Genomic DNA, 21197 nt, shown 5'->3' on the forward strand with positions numbered 1-21197 from the left:
GTATTTAGTCGAAAAAAGCTCGAATTTTGAGTATCAAAATGACTTTGCATTTATTTCGGCTACATAGATTCGGCACAAAGAACTTTATTACAAATAACGCACTGGGTTTTTTTTTTCAATTTCCGCTTGAACTATTGAAGTCTAACCATATCGACATTATAGTTTCTTGTCTTAACATTCTTATGTGCGAGTTCGTCAAGAAGTGACCCATAACGCAAACATTATATATATATATATATATATATATATATATATATATATATATATATAGCTTTTAAATAGCGCTACTTTCATGCTTATAGCATGCTCATAGCACTTTGGTCCAATCTCATTTTGTGGACCAGTGGCGGGGAGGGGGTATCTAGGAGTTGGTTTTCCGTGCTGCCTTTAGGCGCTCAGTAAACACAACTCTGCCCGAGTCGGGTGTCGAACCTCGAGCCCCCTTCTAGGTAGCCAAGCCAAGTTCAAGCGCACTTAGCTTCTCGACCACGCTTCCTTCAATAACATGTACTAGTCAACGAATGAGTATTATTAACTGAAACGGAATTGCTTTTCAATTTCGTCACGACGTCACCATTGAAATAATATCAATGATTCCACAAACAATGTAAGGCTGCGGTAATGTAAACTGTTAAAATAGTTACACTGTGACGATTAAAATGTTTGAGAACGTTCTGTTTTAGTTGTCCAAAACATCGATCCTATAATCACAAGAAAAAAAACAGCTTCTAATGAAAAAAACAGCAACTTTTGTACAGTATCAAGCAGGGGCGGACTGGCTATATGGGCATTCGGTGGGCCGGTACCCAATTGGGCCGGTAGGGCACCTAAAGAATCTCAAGGATGTCATTATGACACTCACTAAATCGAGGTTTTATAATAAAGTCATTTTTGAGCTTGGTGTTCAGAAAATCTTTGACAGTGTAATACTAATTGAAGTGATCCTGTGGTTTTTAATTTCGGGATCCACCTTGCTTTAATGGGTACCTGACATTGGTTGAGGGATACGTGAAGGCAGTTGATCTATCCTATATTAACTTATTCTATGGCAGTGCCTATACAGTTTGGGGTCAGCGGCGACGCAGGTTCTACCAGAGTGTAGCACTGAATGCTGCAATCTGACTTAGGGTCGCCAGCTCCTGATTTTTCCTCAGGGTTGACTCCCGAAGCCTTTCCCATTATGATATACAATATATGGGCCGGATTGTTAAGAAATGCCAGGGCTGATTTTGACCTCCAGTCCGCCCCTGGTATCAAGTCTTATACGTTAGAATAGACAAAAAATCCATATTTTGAGTGGTCTTAGGAGACCCCAGGAAAATCGTCAATCGACCCCCTAGGGGGTCGCGAGACACAAGTACAGAACCCCTGCAATAGTACAATTTGTCTGTTTTCAAAAGACTCTGAAGCCTGATATTTTACTGTTCGAAACCTGACACTGTTTTTCGGTAGTCTGAAACATGAGACGCTGTGTTGTGCTATTGTTGTCTCTATGTCTTGGACAATGGTTCGGAACATGTAACTTAAGACAACAAAATATTATAAGTACATTGATAGACCAGGACATATCAACAAGACAATGAGAAACCTTGTTGTGTGTGTGCGCGCGCGCGCGCGTGTGCGTGTGGTCGTATTAATGGTTCTCTCCCCTACTACAACACAAGTGTTTTAAAGAATCTAGAAACACAAACATGGGGCATAAAGTACACAGAAAACTATGACGTTTATTTCTAAATATAACCCAATATTGGGCGAATTCTAAATGGGGTTCCCTTTTGTTTAAAGCGTGAAGGATGTGTGACAGCCTCCTTTACTTTCCCCCAACTAATGTTAGGTATCCATTAGAGCAGAGTGGACTCGGAGGTGCCTAGAAATCCCGAAATTAAAAATCACAGTCTTCACCAGCATTCAAACCCGGGACGTCCGGTTTGGAAGCCAAGCGCTGTACCGCTCAGCCACCGCGCCTCCCCGAGCTCCTACAAGCAGAACGAAAACCTTCTCCTACATACGTCCCCTCCCCCACGACGTGCCTTTAAAAGAGAAACCAGCTATAGTAACACACGTCTTGTCATTGCAATAAAATTGTTGTTTTTTTTTCATCTCCGTCACGTGACTTGGAGCACTCCAAACCCCCCCCCCCCTCCATACCTATGCCCAAAGTTCCTAAGGACTTGCAGAGGCCACAGAGTCTCGGCTCCTTTGGTCTCGAAGACGTTTTGACGTCAGAAATCGTTATGGCCTCCCAGACCGCCAAAGGTTTTGGACCCACTGTTGAACTGAAAAACGCTTATTTTATTCTAGCCCCAAGCTGTGGATGGGAAGAGAATTGACTGTCTTTGATGTTTCAATGAAGAGGTCACGACAAGAGAGAGACCCGGTTTAAGATGTCGGCCCTAGATAAAGATCGACGTAAGTCCCGATGACTGCCTTGGGGAGGAGGGGGGGGGCGGTGGGGAAGCAACGAAATCTTTCACACTTTGCCGAAAAGTTGGCAATTAATTCTTGCCATGAATTTTTTTTTGGGGGTTCGAGCTCCGATGTAAGCACTGCAACATTTGGCACATTTTGGCCCCCTAGTTAGCCAATAACTGAACAGCTCAGAGTTGGCAGACAGCCAAATCTTTTTTTTTTTGTTTCGCCAAATAAAATTTTGGCTGTCAACCGATCCATTGACATAGCGTTGTACATACAAATAGACCCATTGCATACGTCTCAGTTTGAAAAAGAATTAAAAAAAAAACATGGAAGATTGGTTGTGTAAGTATTCTAGAGCCTGGGAGATTAAGGACTACAATAACGTTATCAATCAAGCTCAGCCTGTAGACAAAGGCATTCTTAAGTTTAGTATTTTATAATTCGTAGTCACTGACTACTTAGTCTTGTGGTAACATGAAATCTATCAACCCCAAAGCAATGGTCTTTCAAAACTTTGACTGCAACGCTTCCTAAGACAGAAAACAAATCTTCGTTTACCTCCCCTGGACGGGATAGTTCTGTAAGCTGCCACACAGTGGGAGAGTTTTTAACATTATGATGACCAAGCAAAATTTAATATTTAAAAATCCTTAAAAACAGGGCTTATCTAAAGGGGAAGAACTCGGACTTAAAACTATATCTACCAATACTGTGCAAGCTATGTCCCTTATTTCCATTGTCAAAGAAAATAATTAATTACCAATAATTCATGGACTAATTGAGTATTTTTGTTTATTGATTCATATTTTGTTAGGTACAATGAATAATTGTTTAAAGTGTCAACTTGATCGGAGAATGCGTGAAGGGAGAAATAGCGTTAATAATTATTCAAGGGGACTAAACCTAACAAATACTGAATACTGAAATATTAGTTTCCCTTGTTGCTATTGCACAAAAATAATGAATCATCAGTAATTAATTGTCTAATTGGTTACTTTTTTTCTAATTGATTCGAGTCTTGTCTATGTAAAAGAATAATTGTTCAAGGTTACAGATTGATCAGAGAATAGGGGTGGGTGAAATAACGTGTATATACTTTATACCAGACAGACAGACAGACAGACAGACAGAGTGAGATATAAGCTTTGTAAAAAGAAAAGAAACATCAAGACATTTTAACAGGTTCTCTGCATAAATAATTACAATGTTTGGGATCATTTACGTAATGAAGGTTCATGGGAGTTTTTACCTTTAGGGCAGGGGCTCTCAACCTGTGGGTCGCGACCCCCTTGAGGGTCGAATGACGATTCGCCAAGGGTCGCCTAAGACCATCGAAAATTGTCTACTCTTCTATTGCTGTATGTGTGTGTGTGGGGGGAGGGGTCGCGGCAGAGTGGGGGGATTGTAAAAAAGGGGGTCGTCGAGCATAAAAGGTTGAGAACCGCTGCTTTAGGGTGTTTTGTACAATAGATCTTTTTTTTTTCTATCATTACTGGAATTCGTAGTTGAACGGAAGCGGGTTCTCAGAAGCTGCCTGGTGGAGCGGCATGCGCGCTGGACAGTCGTTCGGTCGTGTTCTTACCCTCCACGCCACCACTCCCGTCGTCCTGCGGGAGGTTTGGACTAGGAAGTAGATTAGCTTCAACTCTGAAGGAACATCCGAAACATGTCAAACATTTTACTAATAAAGCAAAACAATTTTCCCTGCGTAACGAGCTTCAGGAATGAATTCTCCCGGAGTCTACAAGGCACATTCTCTCAGAGTTACAAGGGCGAAAAAAACAACAACAACAAACAAACAAACAAACAAACAAACAAATATTTAAGTAAAACGTGGTGGAACAAGCCGATGTTGAAAAAAATAAATAAATGACTCTCCCATCTTTTATTTTTTACCTAAAAGAGAGGTGGGTCTTTTTATACGTTTGAGCCTACCCTTATGAAACCATAAACCATATCCTCTTTGAATGCCCTTTCCTAATCCACCTTATGCAGACCCTACTTCCACTACAGCCCAACACATAACCAACACCATGTACGGCAGTGCTGAACAACTGAAGAAAACAGCACACAATTTTTCCTTGGCACAGTCTGCAAAAGAGCTCACAGCTCAGCAGCAATAAAGCTGGCAAGAAGAAGAAGAATAAGTTTGAGAAACGCTGCCATAAAATAGTTCAAACTGATATGACACAGTGATTGTGATGACACTGGCGGGCCTAATTCGTTGAACACAGGGCATGACCAACTGCATTAAAAGACAACACACACACACACACATCAACACATGATACAAAACACACCCAACTTGAGTTTGAATTTAAGCCACACAAATAAAAACTCATGGACATATTAATTGACATATTAATTGACATATATTAATTGACATATTAATTGACATATTAATTGACATATTAATTATATTAATTGACATATTAATTGACCAAGTGCTGCACGACACACTCTAGAAAAGCATTAGGACCCGAAAAAAAAAACAAATAATCAATTAATTAATTACTGGTTATTAATTTTTTGTTGGATAACAACAAAGGAAATATATCATTCATTATATCAACTCACTCTGTCTGTCTTTCTGTTTGTCTGGTAAAAATGTTTTACTCGTTATTTCTCACACACCCTTTCTCGGATAAAGTTGAAAATTTGCACAATTATTCATCGGCGTAGACAATACAGGAATCAATTTAAACAAATAATCAGTTAATTAATTACTGGCTATTAATTGTTTAGTTGGATAACAACAAAGGAAATATATCATTCAGTATTAACTTTATGGTTAAATATGACGGAGCACGCTATATCTTTGAAACAAAATTTAATAAAATACTCAGAGAGACACAAAGATAAAGGCACATTTCTCGTCCCATATGCTAGGACAAATTTGTACAAATACTCCTTCTTCCCTAGTACTATTAGAGCATGGAATGGGTTACCTGAGATAGCCAGGAAAACCAGTGACTTGGCAGAATTTAAGTCATTGGTTAATATGCATGACTAAATGCATGACGCGTAGGACATAATCATCTTCTTCTTTGAAGTAACGTCTGTACTATATAAGATAAGATAAGAATATACTAGCAAGACTGTCTTGTTAGAATAGATTAGACCTGTCTTCAGTGTCTTGTAAAAAATGGACAATTAGCTTGTTACATTGTAACATGTACTGTTACCTTGTTAAAATGTTGTTACATTGTAACATGTACTGTTACCTTGTTAAAATGTTGTTACATTGTAACATGTACTTTTACCTTGTTAAAATGTTATAACATTGTAATATGTACTTTTACCTTGTTAAAATGTTGTTACATTGTAATATGTACTGTTACCTTGTTAAAATGATCCGTGCAGGACTGTAGGAACTGTTTCAGTTTCCGCTCATAGGAGAGCTCGTGGCCTTCTTCAACGGACTCCAACAGTGACCTCAGAAGCCGAATGGCGTTCTGGTCATGGATGATGTTCTTGGGAGTAATATCACTCTGTGTATCAAACACAATACAAATTAGATACTTACTTCCCTTAGAGTGTTTGATGAATTATTTTTGGAAAGTTGTCATTTAAAGACCGCATCACAAACGAAGAGATTAGAGACAGGGTTACTGCAGCGATTGGACCCCACGATGACCTGCTAACTATTGTTTAAAAAAAACAACGCTAACTAAAATTCTATGGCCACATTACAAGGTCTCGGGGCTCGCATAGACCTTCCTTCAGGGAACAGTACCAGGAAAAAGAAGAAGAGGCAGACAAAGAAAGCGATGGGACTACAACATAAAATGAATGAACGGGCCTGCCATTAAAAGAGGTTCTATCCAAGGCTGATATAAAATGTGTACCAGACAGAGTGAGCTGATATAAAATGTGTACCAGACAGAGTGAGCTGATATAAAATGTGTACCAGACAGAGTGAGCTGATATAAAATGTGTACCAGACAGAGTGAGCTGATATAAAATGTGTACCAGAGTGAGCTGATATAAAATGTGTACCAGAGTGAGCTGATATAAAATGTGTACCAGACAGAGTGAGCTGATATAAAATGTGTACCAGACAGAGTGAGCTGATATAAAATGTGTACCAGAGTAAGCTGATATAAAATGTGTACCAGACAGAGTGAGCTGATATACAATTCGTACCAGACAGAGTGAGCAGATATAAAATGTGTACCAGGCAGAGTGAGCTGATATAAAATGTGTACCAGGACCAGAGTGAGCTGATATAAAATTTGTACCAGACAGAGTGAGCTGATATACAATTTGTACCAGACAGAGTGAGCTGATATAAAATTCGTACCAGACAGAGTGAGCTGATATAAAATTTGTACCAGACAGAGTGAGCTGAAATACAATTTGTACCAGACAGAGTGAATAAATCTGACGTAACGGTCTTATAACAACAACAAAAAAAGAATAAACAGAAATATCATTCTATCTGGAATGGATAAAAAAAATTATAGAGTAACATAATTCGAAAAAAGCACCTTTGTGTACCAAAGTTTAGGAAATATTACGCTTATTATAAAAATTTTCCCAACAAGATCAACCTGTGATATTGTTAACATGCCAAAAATCATAAGACAATAAATGTTCCAGAACATTCAATCTGAACTAGGGAAGCCTGTCCTTGTAGAAACTCACCAGAGAATACTGACTACATCGCTCAAAGAGACACGAATAGAATAGTGGTCAAACAAGTGAAGTTCCACTCTCAGACCTTGCGAGGGCAGGTTACTCCTGTTTCTGTGGCCCACGGTTAATGAGGGTGTCACGAGGCAAGCACAACGTCCAACCGCCTTTACTTTTCCCAGACTAATGTCAGGTACCCTGGGTGTACCCACAGGCGCCCAAGGATCCCGAAATTAAAAAAACCCAGTCTTAACCAGGATTTGAACCCGGGACCCGCGGCTTAGAAGCCAAACGCTCTACCGCTCAGCCACAGCGCTTCCCATTGCAGGTGTTAGGAGAATTAATTTCTCAAGCTCGTTATAAGACTCTACAAGACTCTTTCAGAACATCTATATGTACAACTAGGTCCTGCCAGGTGTTGAACTGATTATAATCTGATCCCTATAACATGAGAATTGGGACGATACAAATATATATATATATATATATATATATATATATATATATAAAAATGTCAACTGATATTTTTTAAAAATAATCGTATTCCCTGTTCTTTATTATATTGCTACGCTCTCTCCTAATCAGGCCTTCTGTAAACACTGCTAAACACAACAGAGCACATCTAACGCATCAAGAACTTGACAACAAGGCTCCAAATAATCTGGTACTTTAACAATGGGTCAAATAAAACAGCCAATACGACACAATTGGCAACACCATAAATTACTATTACCGTACTGAACTCTACTGTCTCTATTTTTTCCTGGACATGACACTTGAGGACTCGACCAGGACTGACTTCATGGCCGACTAACAGTGCCGGTGTCAACGCTCTTCGGTCTTGAGCTGCCGCTTTCTTACACACTGTGTCTCTAGTCCACGCAGGCTTTCGATCACATGACCATAACATTGGTCATTTTTGCATTTAATCGTAGTACTGTCCCTTGTCCATCGCCTGAGTTCACGTGTGTCAAGTGAGCCTACAGTTAACCCTTTCGCGCCGCCAATAGGGTTACAACAATATTAAAAGAGTTACCCAATTTTGTTTGGGACATCATAACTCTAGAAATAAATGTTTCCACCATTTTAACAAATACTCGTAAAAATCGATTTTTAGACATAAGAGAATTTCAAATAAGGGGAAACAAATAACAAACAGCAACCATGGGGTTAGTTTTAACATACAGAATACGAAAATATTGCTAAACTTGACATTTTTGGAAACCGTATAATTTTGTGCCCTTTTTGTTGACACTCTAGAACAGGGGTTCTCAACCTGTGGATCGCGACCCCCCCCCCCCTTGGGGGTCGATTGACGATTTTCCAGGGGTCTCCTAAGACCACTCAAAATATGGATTGTTATTGTCTATTCTTCTATTGTTGTATGTGTGTGTGTGGGAGGGGGGTGTCGCCGTAGAGTGGGGGATCGTAAAAAGGGGTCGTCGAGCATAAAAGGTTGAGAACCGCTGCTCTAGAATCAGATAAAAAACAAAAGAGTCAATTATTGGGAATAAACTTTAGTGCGAAACTCTCCAACGAAAGTGATATTATTATTAAACGATTATGTACAGAGAGAAGTTCCTATTTACCGTATACATGACTGGTGGAGAGGCTTCATGGAACTTGCCGCAGGCGAAGGAGTAAAAATCCTCACAGGGGTCAACAGATTCGTTCATGTTGGTCAGGGCGTAGGTGGAGGCCTGGAGGCATGGGGCGGTCTCGCAGAATTCTGCTGGTAACGTACTTGTACACGGCTGGACAGGTTTGGGCGGCAAAGTTGTGCACGGCTGTGCAGGCCTGCCAGTTGTCGGCTGCTCCTGTTTGGAAGTGGTCGTCTGCGTCCTTTTGTCTGTACTAGGAGCTGGTGTAACCTGGGGGCTCGATGTCCCAGCTGTCTCTGGAGACATGTACAAGTGAAGTTGGAATTAAGCCTATCTTTTTTTTTTCTTCACGGAAACACATTTAACATCATCAGTCCTCGATTGTGTTAAGTAAAACATTATGTCAAATTTTTTTGCGACGTTCAAGATATCTTATCTCATCTTATATGATACAGACGTTACTTCAAAAAAGAAGATGATTACGTCATACGCGTCATGCATTTAGTCATGCATATTAACCAATGACTTAAACTCTGCCAAGTCACTGGTTTTCCTGGCTAGCTCAGGCAACCCATTCCATGCTCTAATAGATTTGAATGGAGTTAAATTGTATAAGGGTTAGGTTATTGTCCAACAGTTCGATTAAATTTCGAGTTTGGTTTTAAATACCTGGTATACTTTCGCCTTTTAATTACGTGGTATACTCTGCCCTTACTATCAGTTTGGAAAAATACTGTCTAGATCAGTGGTTCCCAAGCTTTTTTGTCTCGTAGACCCCTTGCCATGTTTTCTGGCTTTCAGTAGACCCCCTGCTTTACTTGCAAATTTTTGTAAATTCGTCAACATTTTATTTAAACTAATTTCTATCTGTAGTGAGTTGAAAAGCGAAAAGTGATTGAAAGTGATATTATGATACTTTTGATGGCCTGTATAGACCACTATACGAATCACTAGTCTAAATAATGTTTTAGATTATGATTTGTATATGGTTTGGGTTATGATTCATAATATGATTTAGATTATTATTTGCATTACTGGTTAGTTTATATGGTCACAGATAAACTCGCTTTCAGAGGGGGAGGGGGCATTGAGGATGGGGAGGTAATTATGTAGGGTGGAAAAGTAGCAAGAACTCTGTCACCTTTACGAGTCATATAACAGATTGGACCATATTCCATTAGGACTACAATAGTACAAACATTCATCAGTTGAATGAATAAAATGGAAATCACTGGTGTTTACTTTTCAAAGGATATGGTACCATAGTCTATGTTTGTTTTTTAGAAGATTATCAAACTCTCCAGTTATAAAAGTAAATGTGGTCAAAATTGTAGAATTTTCTATTCTATTAAATAATTATTGTATGCATTTTTGTATTTGTTCAGTTCAATAAAATCAAAAGCTTAAAACTCATTTTTTGTGTCTTTGAGTGTAATAATCTAATGAAAGTTTATGGCAATTATTGCAATTTCTATGAATTAATTTGGAAGGAATTAGCAGGTTGGTAATATCTATATTAGTACAGTAAGTAAGTAAAGTTTCCCCTTTCAGACCTTGCGATCTATGTGGGCAGATGATGTTAAGGTCATCTGTTTCTTTGGTTAACGAGCAGGGTTTTATGTGGCCAGCACATCGATCAACTGCCTTTACTTTTCCCAACTAAAGTCAGGTACCCATTAGTGTTGGGTGGACTCAGGGGCGCCCTAAAAATCCGAAATTCAAATCCTTGTCTTCACCGAGATTCGAACCCAGAACCCCAGGTTCGGAAGCCAAGCGCTTAACTATTCGAATACCTCGCCCCCATATGTAGGTTGCCTATTGTGAAGAAACAAGTCCTTTTGAAGTATAAACTGCCTTTTATCGCGAGGCTTTCAAACCTAACATATTTACAAGACTAACATTATCTACAGATAACCAACTCCACTAGCTGACTTGCTTCTGCATCTTTAACATTATATACAGAACAACTCCACTAGATGACTTCCTCTCTTCTTGTTTACACACTCGTCACTTCCCGCAAGTCCCCTAACTCTCCGATACCCAACACTTGACCGTGTGTCACGGTTGACCACACACAGTAACCGTGTCACAACACCTATAATATACGATAATTTGGCTTTCCCACATATCTACTTATGTCCAACAATGATAATGCAAAAATTTCAAGAAAAAATAATATATATATCAACGATCTAAGTTACAGTTATGCCAGACGTTTTTTTCAGACGCCAAGTATTTTAGAAAGAGTTGTCTAAACTTCTCAGAAAAACCTAACCCACATTTACAACTATAAAAACATGAACATCTACAATAATCCATCTATAAAAGATTGCTCTATGTATATCCGTGGAATGTTTCACCATGTTTTGTACATCTTGTTCTCTAAATTACCATTATATGTAGCATTCAAATCTAGATCGTACCTGAGCAGTTGTCACCAGTGAGTGCGTTGCTAGCTGCCACGGACGCCGCGCCATCATGCCTCTGGTTAGCAACCACGCCAAGAGCGATGGCCAGGATCAAGCACGTGAGAAGAGCCAAAGCAGTAATACCGCCAAACAGCAAGTCTCTTTTCCTGTTTTATAAAAAAGAAAAGAAAAATTAGGTCATAAAAATCTTTGAGTCAAACTAGGAAAACAGCGGATGGCTGCCTGGTCGTGCGGTTTGTGCGCTGGACTGTTGTTCGGATTTATCGACGGTCGAGGGTTCAAACCCTGCCCGCTCCCATCCCCCGTCGTCCTGCGGGAGGTTTGGACTAGGAAGTAAACTATCTTCAACTCTGAAGGAACATCCGAAACATGTAAAACAAAACATTTTACAAACAAGCAAAATTAAAAAAAAAGTACTTAATAGCAAATAAAAAACAAAGATTATATAAGGGGAAGAGCCCCACATTTACAGCCATACATATATTGAACCATTATTGACAGTTTCTACTTGATCAGAGAATGGGAATTAGAAGAAATAACGTGTTCAACATTTGAACTAGACAGACAGACAGACAGAGTGCGGTGAGATAAGCTTTGTAATAATAAAAGGTGTCCATCACTGCAAAACAGCATCGAGTCCAGTGCAACTGAGCCTCTGTTAAAGTATCGTGAGGCTTGTTCGCACCGCATCACCAGCCGGATATGGTCCGCGGACCGTAGACAGAATGCCTGATCCAATTATCACGTGTGAAAAATACTCTTGAAAATAGTATAGCAATAGTATAACCCTATACTTTAGCCTGATTCTAAGCGCATGTGCTGCTGTTGTTGTTTTCACAGTGCCTGCTATACCAATTTAGTGCTCCTATATAGTCCACGCCGTAACAGAGGTGCCCACCGTAAGCGCTAATAAAGATCAACCCAGGCGACATTTTCCCTTCACTGGCATACAGGAAAGTAGCTAACAGCAGATGGTCTCTGAAAGATACAGTTGGTGAGCTCTCACGAAGGCCGCGAGACACATATTTGAGACCCAAAGGAAAGCTATTATTGAAGACAGGCGCAGAAGACGGAAAGAAAACTTAAAAAGTCCTCTGGCGGACAACGGCTTTGTCTGCACTAAACGCGGCAAAAATATGCAGGTCGCAACTGGGTTTGCGTAGTCATGTGACACACCGCATTCATCCTTAATCTTCCTTAATCTTCGGAATCGAAGACATTCCCATTTATTATTTGGTAAATGTGGCGATATTGTTACGTACACTATGAGGGAAACGGATGTGGCTCATGGAGTCGTGACCTGGCAAAGCGAATGTTGCTAAGTGATCTTGTCAGTGAAGAGACAATATCTCAGTTCTGACCCTGGTAGAAATCCTTTCATTTTCTCCACAACACTGCCAAAAAAAAAGGCCGAATTCAACCGTGACCTCCGTGATTCAACGGCCCAACAGACTAAGGGATAGGTAAAAGTTCCGTTTGTTACGTATTACTGCTTCTTTACGTTTTTAGTCTTCTCTCCTTAAAAGTCTCAAATTTAGTGATCGCTCTATAGACCACAAGGTCTGAAAGGGGAACATTATTTTTTTTACTAGCTTATATCAACTCACTCTGTCAGTCTGTCTGTCATCTTGTACACGTTATTTCCCCCACTTCCAGTTCTCGGATCAAGTTGAAACTTTACACAATTATTCATTGCCCAAAACACAACATGAACCAATCGAAATATTGACCAATTCTTTTTCAATTAGTTATAATCTAGTCCACACACATCTAATGGGTACCTGACCTAATTTGGGGAAAGTAAAGGCGGATCGCTCGTTGTGCTGGCCACACACTTGTTAACCGTTGGCCACAGAAACAGATGAAATTGACATCATCTGCCCCTGAGATCACAAGGTCTGAAATGGGAACTTTCCTTTTGTTATTCGGAAATATGTCTGAGCTTATTCTAAACTTAAGCCTGGCATTGAAAGAGGTTATATCAAAGGCAAAAGACAGAGAAATGGAGAAAAAAGATCGACTAATCTTGTGTGGCGCCCCAACAGTCCAGCAGACTAAAGGATAGCATACAACGATACAAACACCTAAGAATGTAGATCTATATATCAAGTACTTATAAAAATGGATGATTTATTTCCAATGCCATAGTAGCAGACGATTTAGACAGACCTCATTGACGTAAATACAGGCCAGGTATAATACCCTTCAATCAATGTACACACCAGGTATGCGACTTTACCTCAAGGAATACAGACCAGATATAAAACCTTACATCGATGTACACACCATATATGCGACTTTACGTCAAAGAATAAAGACCAGATATAAAACCTTACATCAATGTACACACCAGGTATGCGGCTTTTCTTCAGAAAATAAAGACCAGGTATAGGACCTCCAATCAATATACCCACGAGATAGATACAAGACCTTATTTCAAAATACAGACCAGGTATAAGACCTAACTTGATTAAACAGACCAGGTATAGGACCTTACTTCAATATACACACCACCTATAAGGCCTTACTTGAAAATACAAAGATTGCTCTCATGTCAAGATGACCTGAACTTGCTGCACTTTTTTTTTCGTCATGTAAAGTATGGCGTGTTATTGAAATTACAGACTCCTTCTGCGACGCAGTTCTGGCAGCCTGGGTGACGTGAGCGCGCGAAGCGGAAATTAAAAATACAATATTCGGACTTCGGGTCACAACAATCAAAAAGAATGTTTTAAGGATTATCATTGAATTTGTGATGTAGGTATCAGACCTAATTGCTGTGTACACATAAATGTGTGAAGAAACAAGGCTCTTAAGTATAAGGTGCCTTTTAATTGTGAAGCATTTCAACATAACATATATACAAGGCTAACATTATCTACAGAACAACTCCACTAGATGACTTCCTCCTTCTTGTTTACAACACACTCGTCACTTCCCGCAAGTCCCTTAACTCCCAGGTACCCAACACTTGACCGTGTGTCACGGTTGACCACACATAGTAAACGTGTCACCAAAAAAGTGATTATAAATGTTAAAAATTAACACCTACTAACTAGTGGGCTAAATACTAATGCATAAGTAGAAATCCTAATTGAGCTAATAGATTCTTTATTATTTCTCCATATGTATGTTACTGATCATTGAACTAAAATAGGTTTGTAAAACTAATAAATAAAACCTCTGTTTATTTCTAGAGTGTATAATCCTTAGTATAGCCTAAATGCGAGAATTTTTATAGTTGCGAAGATGTTTTCTAAGTTTTCTAAATTTGCATTTTTTATTGAAAATAGTTTAAGTAATAGTAAGAAATGTTCAACTTAGGGAGAAACCGACAAGGAATAATTGGTCCAGTTAAGGAGATGGGTGCCACCACAAAAACCTGTTAAACCGAAACCATTAGTAAATAAAGGCCTCAAAATTGACCTATAACGTCACAAATTGTGGTTAGTTTAGTCCGACAGCTCGTTGCCACGTCGAACATACCAACGAGCTATTGGCGTAAACCGCCCACATGTTGTGATGTTTCAGGTCAAAGTTTAGGCCTTCTGTAACGATTTGATGCTGATACTGGCAACTGAGGTCAACAAACAGTGCGCTAGAGACTTCCGGCGTTGCCCTCGTTCTGACTGAATGTCTGCAATCTCCTACCTCACTGGAGACAAGAGTTACTTAGTCACAGCAGCTCAGTGCCCACATGTTTTTCTAATAGTTCATGATCATTACACCATGGGCGTAGCCAGGATTTTTTTCGTGGGGGGAGGGGGAGGATATATATATATATATATATATATATATATATATATATATATATATATATATATATATATATATATATATATATATATATATATATATATGTGTGTGTGTGTGTGTGTGTGTATAAAATTAATCTTAATTACATTATGAACCTTCATTCTTTCGGCAGACGTTTATTGTACCCTAGAATAGGTTCTTCGTGGAGTTAGTGGAAAAATTGTAGATACCCCGTGGTCGACTCCCAGTTCGGCATAGAATTTCCTTGATTGAGACTCTTAAAATCCGTCTTAGCCATCTTTGTTGAGCAACATTTAGGCTTTTAAAAACTTTATTTCGGCAGATGGCTTACATACTTTTCACTGCACTTTATTAATGACTGATAAAAATGTGTAACCTCTCTTGGCTACGCTCTTGGAATTTGGTGACTGTAGTTTGCTTTAGAATTTAAATCGAAAAGGGACGTTTTATCGCCAAAACCATCTGCTGGTGGGTTTTAAAAAAAAAATATTGGAGTTTTTTTTGTTTTGTTTTTTTAACAAAATTAAAACCCGTTTAGCTACGCCTATAGAATTTGTTGACTGTAGTTTGCTTAAGAATAATATTGAAGAGGGGTTTTAAGCCTCAAAATTATCTGTAGAGGGATTTCAAACTCAAACTCAAAACTATCTGTAGAGGGATTTTAAACTCAACCCCCCCCACTTTTTGGCTACGCTCATAGAATTTTGAAGGTGTAATTTGCTTTTATTTATATTGAAGAGGTGGTTTTTAGCTTCAAATCCCACAGGAGGGGGTTTAAACTCAACCCTCCCCCTTCGCTATCCTCATAGAATTTTGAGTGTGTAATTGGCTTTTAAAAAAATTGAAGATGTGGTTTTTAGCTTCAAACTCCACTGGAGGTGGTTTAAACTCAAAAACCCCTTGGCTATGCTCAAAGGAATTTTAGTGTGTAATTTGCTTTTTTTTTAATATTTAAGATGTGGTTTTTAGGTTCAAACCCCGCTGGAGGGGGGTTTCAAACTCAAAACCCTTCTTGGCTAAGCTCATAGAATCTGGTGACTGATGTGTGCTGTATTCTGTATGTGGGAAGCGTGGTCGAGAGGCCAAGTGCGCTTGAAATTGGCTTGGCTTGGCTCGAGGTGCGACACCCGACTCGGGCAGAGTTGTGTTTACTTAGCGCCTAAAGGCAGTACGGAAAACCAACTCTTAGATACCCCCCCCCCCAACTGGTCCACAAATGAGATTGGACCAAAGCGCTCTGAGCATGCTATAAGCATGAATGTAGCGCTATATAAAAGTTATAATAATAATATGAAGAGGGGTTTTTATCGTTAAAAAGTTTCAGAGGGGGCTTTAAAATCAAAATCCCCCTTAGCGATGCTGCTAGAATTTGCGGATTGTCGTTTATATTATTTTATTTTTGTTTTAAAAAGAGAGGGGTTTAACCGCGAAACTCCCTGGAAGAGGAACTCAACCCCCCCCCTTTGGCTGCGCTGGGGCAAGTAATGGTTTAATATTAAAATCTCACATAAAATAAACAAAATCAAAGCAAAAAATCAGTCATTAAATCCCCCCCCCCATTTCATTTCGGGGGGTTTGAACCCCAAGAACCCCGCTGGCTACGACCATGATTTACACTATTCATTGTAATATACCCAACTCGGCTCGTCAGGTTATAAATTGGTCTTAGCAAATTTGGGAGTATAAGTGAGTGGTTAGAACGGGATCCAAAGGAATTCAGACTAAAAAAGATGATACCTTTAATGGATATTAAATTGAAAATTCTAATTAAAATTTTGGTGGAAATGAATAAGCATTATACTTATGTACATAACTCTTTAACATGTCTGTTGCCTACACCACATCTGACTTAACACTGTCACGTATCCAATAATATTGCAGTATGTATTTTTATAAGAGATTTTCACAATAGACTATAAAAATGCAAAGTAGAAACAATACAACGTCACTGTTGCGTACTAAATGAAAAAAGAATTAAGCTAGAATGTAACTAGTGGTTGGTCTTCATCTCGAGTCTCCATTATTACCGCTAGTTAGTCGCCCATTCGTTTTTTTAAAAATTTGAAAGTCATGGAATAAAAATCTCATGTTTCCTTCATATTGGAGTTTTTTTTTGCTACTAACACAAAGTAAAGTTCCCCTTTCAGACCTTGCGATCTATAGCGCAGATGATGTAAAGGTCAACTGTGTCTTGCCCACGGTTAACGAGGGTGTCATGTGGCCAGCACAACGATCAACTTTACTTTTTCCCCAACTATTTCAGGTACCCATTAGAACTGGAAGGATTGAAAAGTGCTCAAAGATCCCGAAAATTTAAAATCCTAGTCTTCAACAGGATTCAAACCCGGGACGCCAGTTTCGGAAGCCAAGAGTTTTACCGCTCAGCCACCGAGCCACTGCTACTAACACGAGCGCTTAGAGATTTTAATTGATCAAAGTCAAATATTGCATTCACATTATCAAATACTTTTAAAGACAAACATCTTATCCGCACTTCTTTAATTTCGTACAACGGAAATACCAAGAATAGCAAGCAATTTAAAGCTTTTTCTGCCATTCATGAAAATCTCTAATATGACGAGCGAGGGCTGGGTATTGAGTTTTACCTTGACCTTGGTATACCATCCAGCCGATTGATTGCAAACCTATTTATTGGCATCCTTTTGTAACTGTTCTTATATATGCAAAGTTTGAAAATGAAGGGGATATTGAACGCATGCAGCCGCGGCTTTACGTTACATACTGTGTTTCTAAATGCAGTTAGGCTGGTGGGTACATGCAGTTAGGCTGGTGGGTACATGCAGTTAGGCTGGTGGGTACATGCAGTTAGGCTGGTGGGTACATGCAGTTAGGCTGGTGGGTATATGCAGTTAGGCTGGTGGTTATATGCAGTTAGGCTGGTGGGTACATGCAGTTAGGCTGGTGGGTACATGCAGTTAGGCTGGTGGGTACATGCAGTTAGGCTGGTGGCTACATGCAGTTAGGCTGATGGCTATATGCAGTTAGGCTGGAGTTAGACTGGTGGCTACATGCAGTTAGGCTGATGGCTAAGTGCAGTTAGGCTGGTGGCTACATGCAGTTAGGCTGATGGCTCTATGCTGTTGCTAAACTTTCGAACCACAAAGGGGTGCCACGGTGGAAATAGCCGTTATAGGAGATCGCTAGGTCGATTGGGGAGAAAAACAAAACTCAAGAGCTTTGTTCATTTCACTGGCGGGTATTGCTTCTAATGGTGCCACGTTTCTCCCTTAAAAGCTACGGTCTGCGGGGCTTTTCCAGTACACGGACCAAAGGTTTAGAACTCACTCCCCATTGATCTCAGACAACATGCTACACTACTTTCAAGAAGAACATTAAGATCTATCTGTTTAAAACTTTTTTAAGATTAGTTTGTCACTTTAGCTCTCGTAATAATGTTTGTAATGTTATCACAGCGCCTTGAGCCTACATTTTGTTTGTTAACAGAGCTCTATTAAATTAAATTGTTAGTATTATAATCACCCTAGGGGAGTGGGGCCATCACCATCAACAGCTGCGTGTTGTTCAACTCAGAGGGGTTTACAATGTACTAATTGATGAGTTTAACATAGAAATGGTCAAGATGTTTATGCATTGTGTTTGAAACAAGCAAAACATGTTTCTCTTGGCAAAATGTAAAGGTCATCCGTTTTTTTGGCCGTCAGTTAACGAGCAGGGTGTCACGTGGCCAGCACAACGACCAACCGCCATTACTTTCCCCAACTAAAGTCAGGTACCCATTAGAGCTGGGTGCACTCAGGGGCGCCCTAAAAATCCCTGAATTTAAAAAAATCCAAGTCTTCGCCAAGATTCAAACCCAGGACCCCAGGTATGGAAGCCAAGGGCTTGACCACTCAGCAGCAGTAGCTCCAGTTCGAACAGACAAAACATTTTATTATTAAATTCGAAATAAAAATGTAGAGTTTTAAAACATTTTGTACCAGCCATTGTCAGAGTGGCGGGCGCGGTGGCTGAGGGGTACTGGGCTCGAATCTCGGTGAAGACTGGGATTTTGAGCTTTGGGATTTCTATGGCGCCCCTGACTCCACCCAACTCTAATGGGTACGTGACTTATCACGTGATACACAGCTTATTAACGCTTTCTTTATTCTGTACACCGCATACACACACAGAAACGCTAACTATTTATAGAATTCCGACATAAATTGAAATCTCTAATGCAAAAAGAAAAATCGCAACCTCATTACATTGAGAACCGAAAGAAAAAACCTATTCCGCCCCCAACAGTGGTTGAGAACCACTGATTGAACAGACCTTTACCCTGGATGAACTAAGGAACAAATCATTTATTTAAATCATCTTACCTGAATTTGTATTTGCCAAGAAGCACTACAGAATCCTCTGATGGAATTACTGAAGCTGTATCAAACTCCTTATAACTATCACCACCGGCCATGGCTTCTTCCCCTGATTATACTGTCTCCTTTTATCCAATAAATTGACTTGAATCAGCAGATTTGTTTTACTACAATCGAAATGAATTGACAGGTTTCCTTTCCTTGTTTTGTTTTTTAATCACGGGTTATTAGGCTGTGACTTGATAGAAATATTTGATCAAGGTTAAAGATTGACAAAATACCTGGCCACTTTGTCTATTTGCGGGAACACCGGGCCATAGAATTTAATTCACGATGTCAAGAAGACAAACCAGAATTTGTGTCCAATATATCCTTCCCAGAATGCCTTCGAAACCCAAACGTATCCTCAGCTTTGAACCAATTGAACGGCTAAATCTGTACAACTATAAAGATCCTAGGTTGTATCTTTGGCTTTTAACTTTCAATGTACTAACAACGCATGCTAGCCTGTAGTCTATGTTATACTATCTCAATATTGTGTTGTTATTCTTAAGGAAATATTTTAAATAAACTTTTATCTTGTGCTCATAACATTTAAACTATATAAGCCAATGATGTGCTTATAAACACAAGTAACATACAAGTATTTATTGGATTAAAAAATGTATTACTTATATTCTAGTTATCACTTCGCGTGAATACAGATGCCCATTCTATTCTGATTCAGTTTGGTGTAATGAACCGTTTCAGAATTCTGTTATGCAGACTTCTTGTCACGGGTTTAGCCTGGGACGTGACTGCATGGGCATCAGTTAAATATAGACACGAATATAATTGACTGCGCAGTCAATGTACAAGACCTGTACACATCTCCTATATTGCGATTTCACTTAGGCCTTTATGAATTATTAATGCCTTGACCTACTGCCGAAGCAAGAGAGACGGGGTGATAGAAAGAGAGAGAGAGAGATAGAAGGATGGAGAAAGAGAGAGAAAGATAGAGAGTGAGAGAGAGAGAGAGAGCAAAAGCGAGAGAGAAAGAGAGAGAGAAAGAGAGAAAGGAAAAAAAGAAATATAGAGAGAGTTATAGAGAGAATGATAGAAGATAGTAAATGAATACACAAATAAAAGACACAAAACAAGAACTTTCCTTTACTGAAGATAGATAATCAAAGGCGTATTTAATTTAAAGACAAAGTCACGCTATTCACTCAATCCAACTATTACACGATCTAGCAAGTAATTCTTATACTTCTATTCATGTTCCACCGCAGTCCAGACACAGAAACATTACGTGGCCAGTCCGACATGGAAATGCAGACGATCTGAAAAGGGAAGCAATCTCTCCTCACTTCCAGGATCTCAATATGAAATTTGTCACTTGTACTATTCAGCCGAGTGACGTACTTTAAAAAAAAGTCTTACAAAATAAACTTACAAAACAATCAACACAGGTAGGCTAAGACATAGTGTTCATTGTTTACCTGTATGTACCCGCTCCCCCTCACCCCCTTTTGCCATTCACTGTCACTTGCCAATAGCCCCTGGGGGTTAGGTTACGCGTCGCTTCAATATTTATGTTCAACTAAAATGACAGGATCTTGTTTTTAGCTTTTGACAATTGTTTGTCTCTGTACATACAAATTTGAATACAGCGGCATAGCTCTATTCCTTCAAGTTGGTGACTCGATCCCAAACTTTCTGCAGGTTATAATGACAGGATCTTGTTTTTAGCTTTTGACAATTGTTTGTCTCTGTACATACAAAATTTGAATACAGCGGCATAGCTCTATTCCTTCAAGTTGGTGACTCGATCCCAAACTTTCTGCAGGTTATAATGACAGGATCTTGTTTTTAGCTTTTGACAATTGTTTGTCTCTGTACATACAAATTTGAATACAGCGGCATAGCTCTATTCCTTCAAGTTGGTGACTCTATCCCAAACTTTCTGCAGGTTATAATGACAGGATCTTGTGTTTAGCTTTTGACAATTGTTTGTCTCT

General features: G+C 39.3%; 1 protein-coding gene across 3 annotated transcripts in view; it reads right to left on the reverse strand.

Annotated features, from left to right (window-relative positions):
- Nucleotides 1–20602, reverse strand: part of LOC106071916 (endothelin-converting enzyme 2-like) — a 51846-nt gene extending 31244 nt beyond the window's left edge. The window contains exons 1-5 of one of the 3 annotated variants that reach the window (XM_056044274.1): nt 20447–20602; nt 19201–19637; nt 11075–11226; nt 8640–8947; nt 5757–5906 (exon numbers count right to left, since the gene is read on the reverse strand). In XM_056044274.1, coding sequence (XP_055900249.1) covers nt 5757–5906; nt 8640–8947; nt 11075–11226; nt 19201–19292 — 702 coding nt within the window. In that variant the 5' untranslated portion in view covers nt 19293–19637; nt 20447–20602. Of the gene's footprint in view, nt 1–5756; nt 5907–8639; nt 8948–11074; nt 11227–19200; nt 19743–20446 lie in introns of all 3 variants that reach the window. The other 2 variants (XM_056044276.1, XM_056044275.1) reach the window with 2 other exon arrangements.
- Nucleotides 20603–21197: the final 595 nt, after the last annotated feature.

Source organism: Biomphalaria glabrata, chromosome 10 (assembly GCF_947242115.1).
Source record: "Biomphalaria glabrata chromosome 10, xgBioGlab47.1, whole genome shotgun sequence".
Lineage (NCBI taxonomy): Eukaryota > Metazoa > Mollusca > Gastropoda > Planorbidae > Biomphalaria > Biomphalaria glabrata.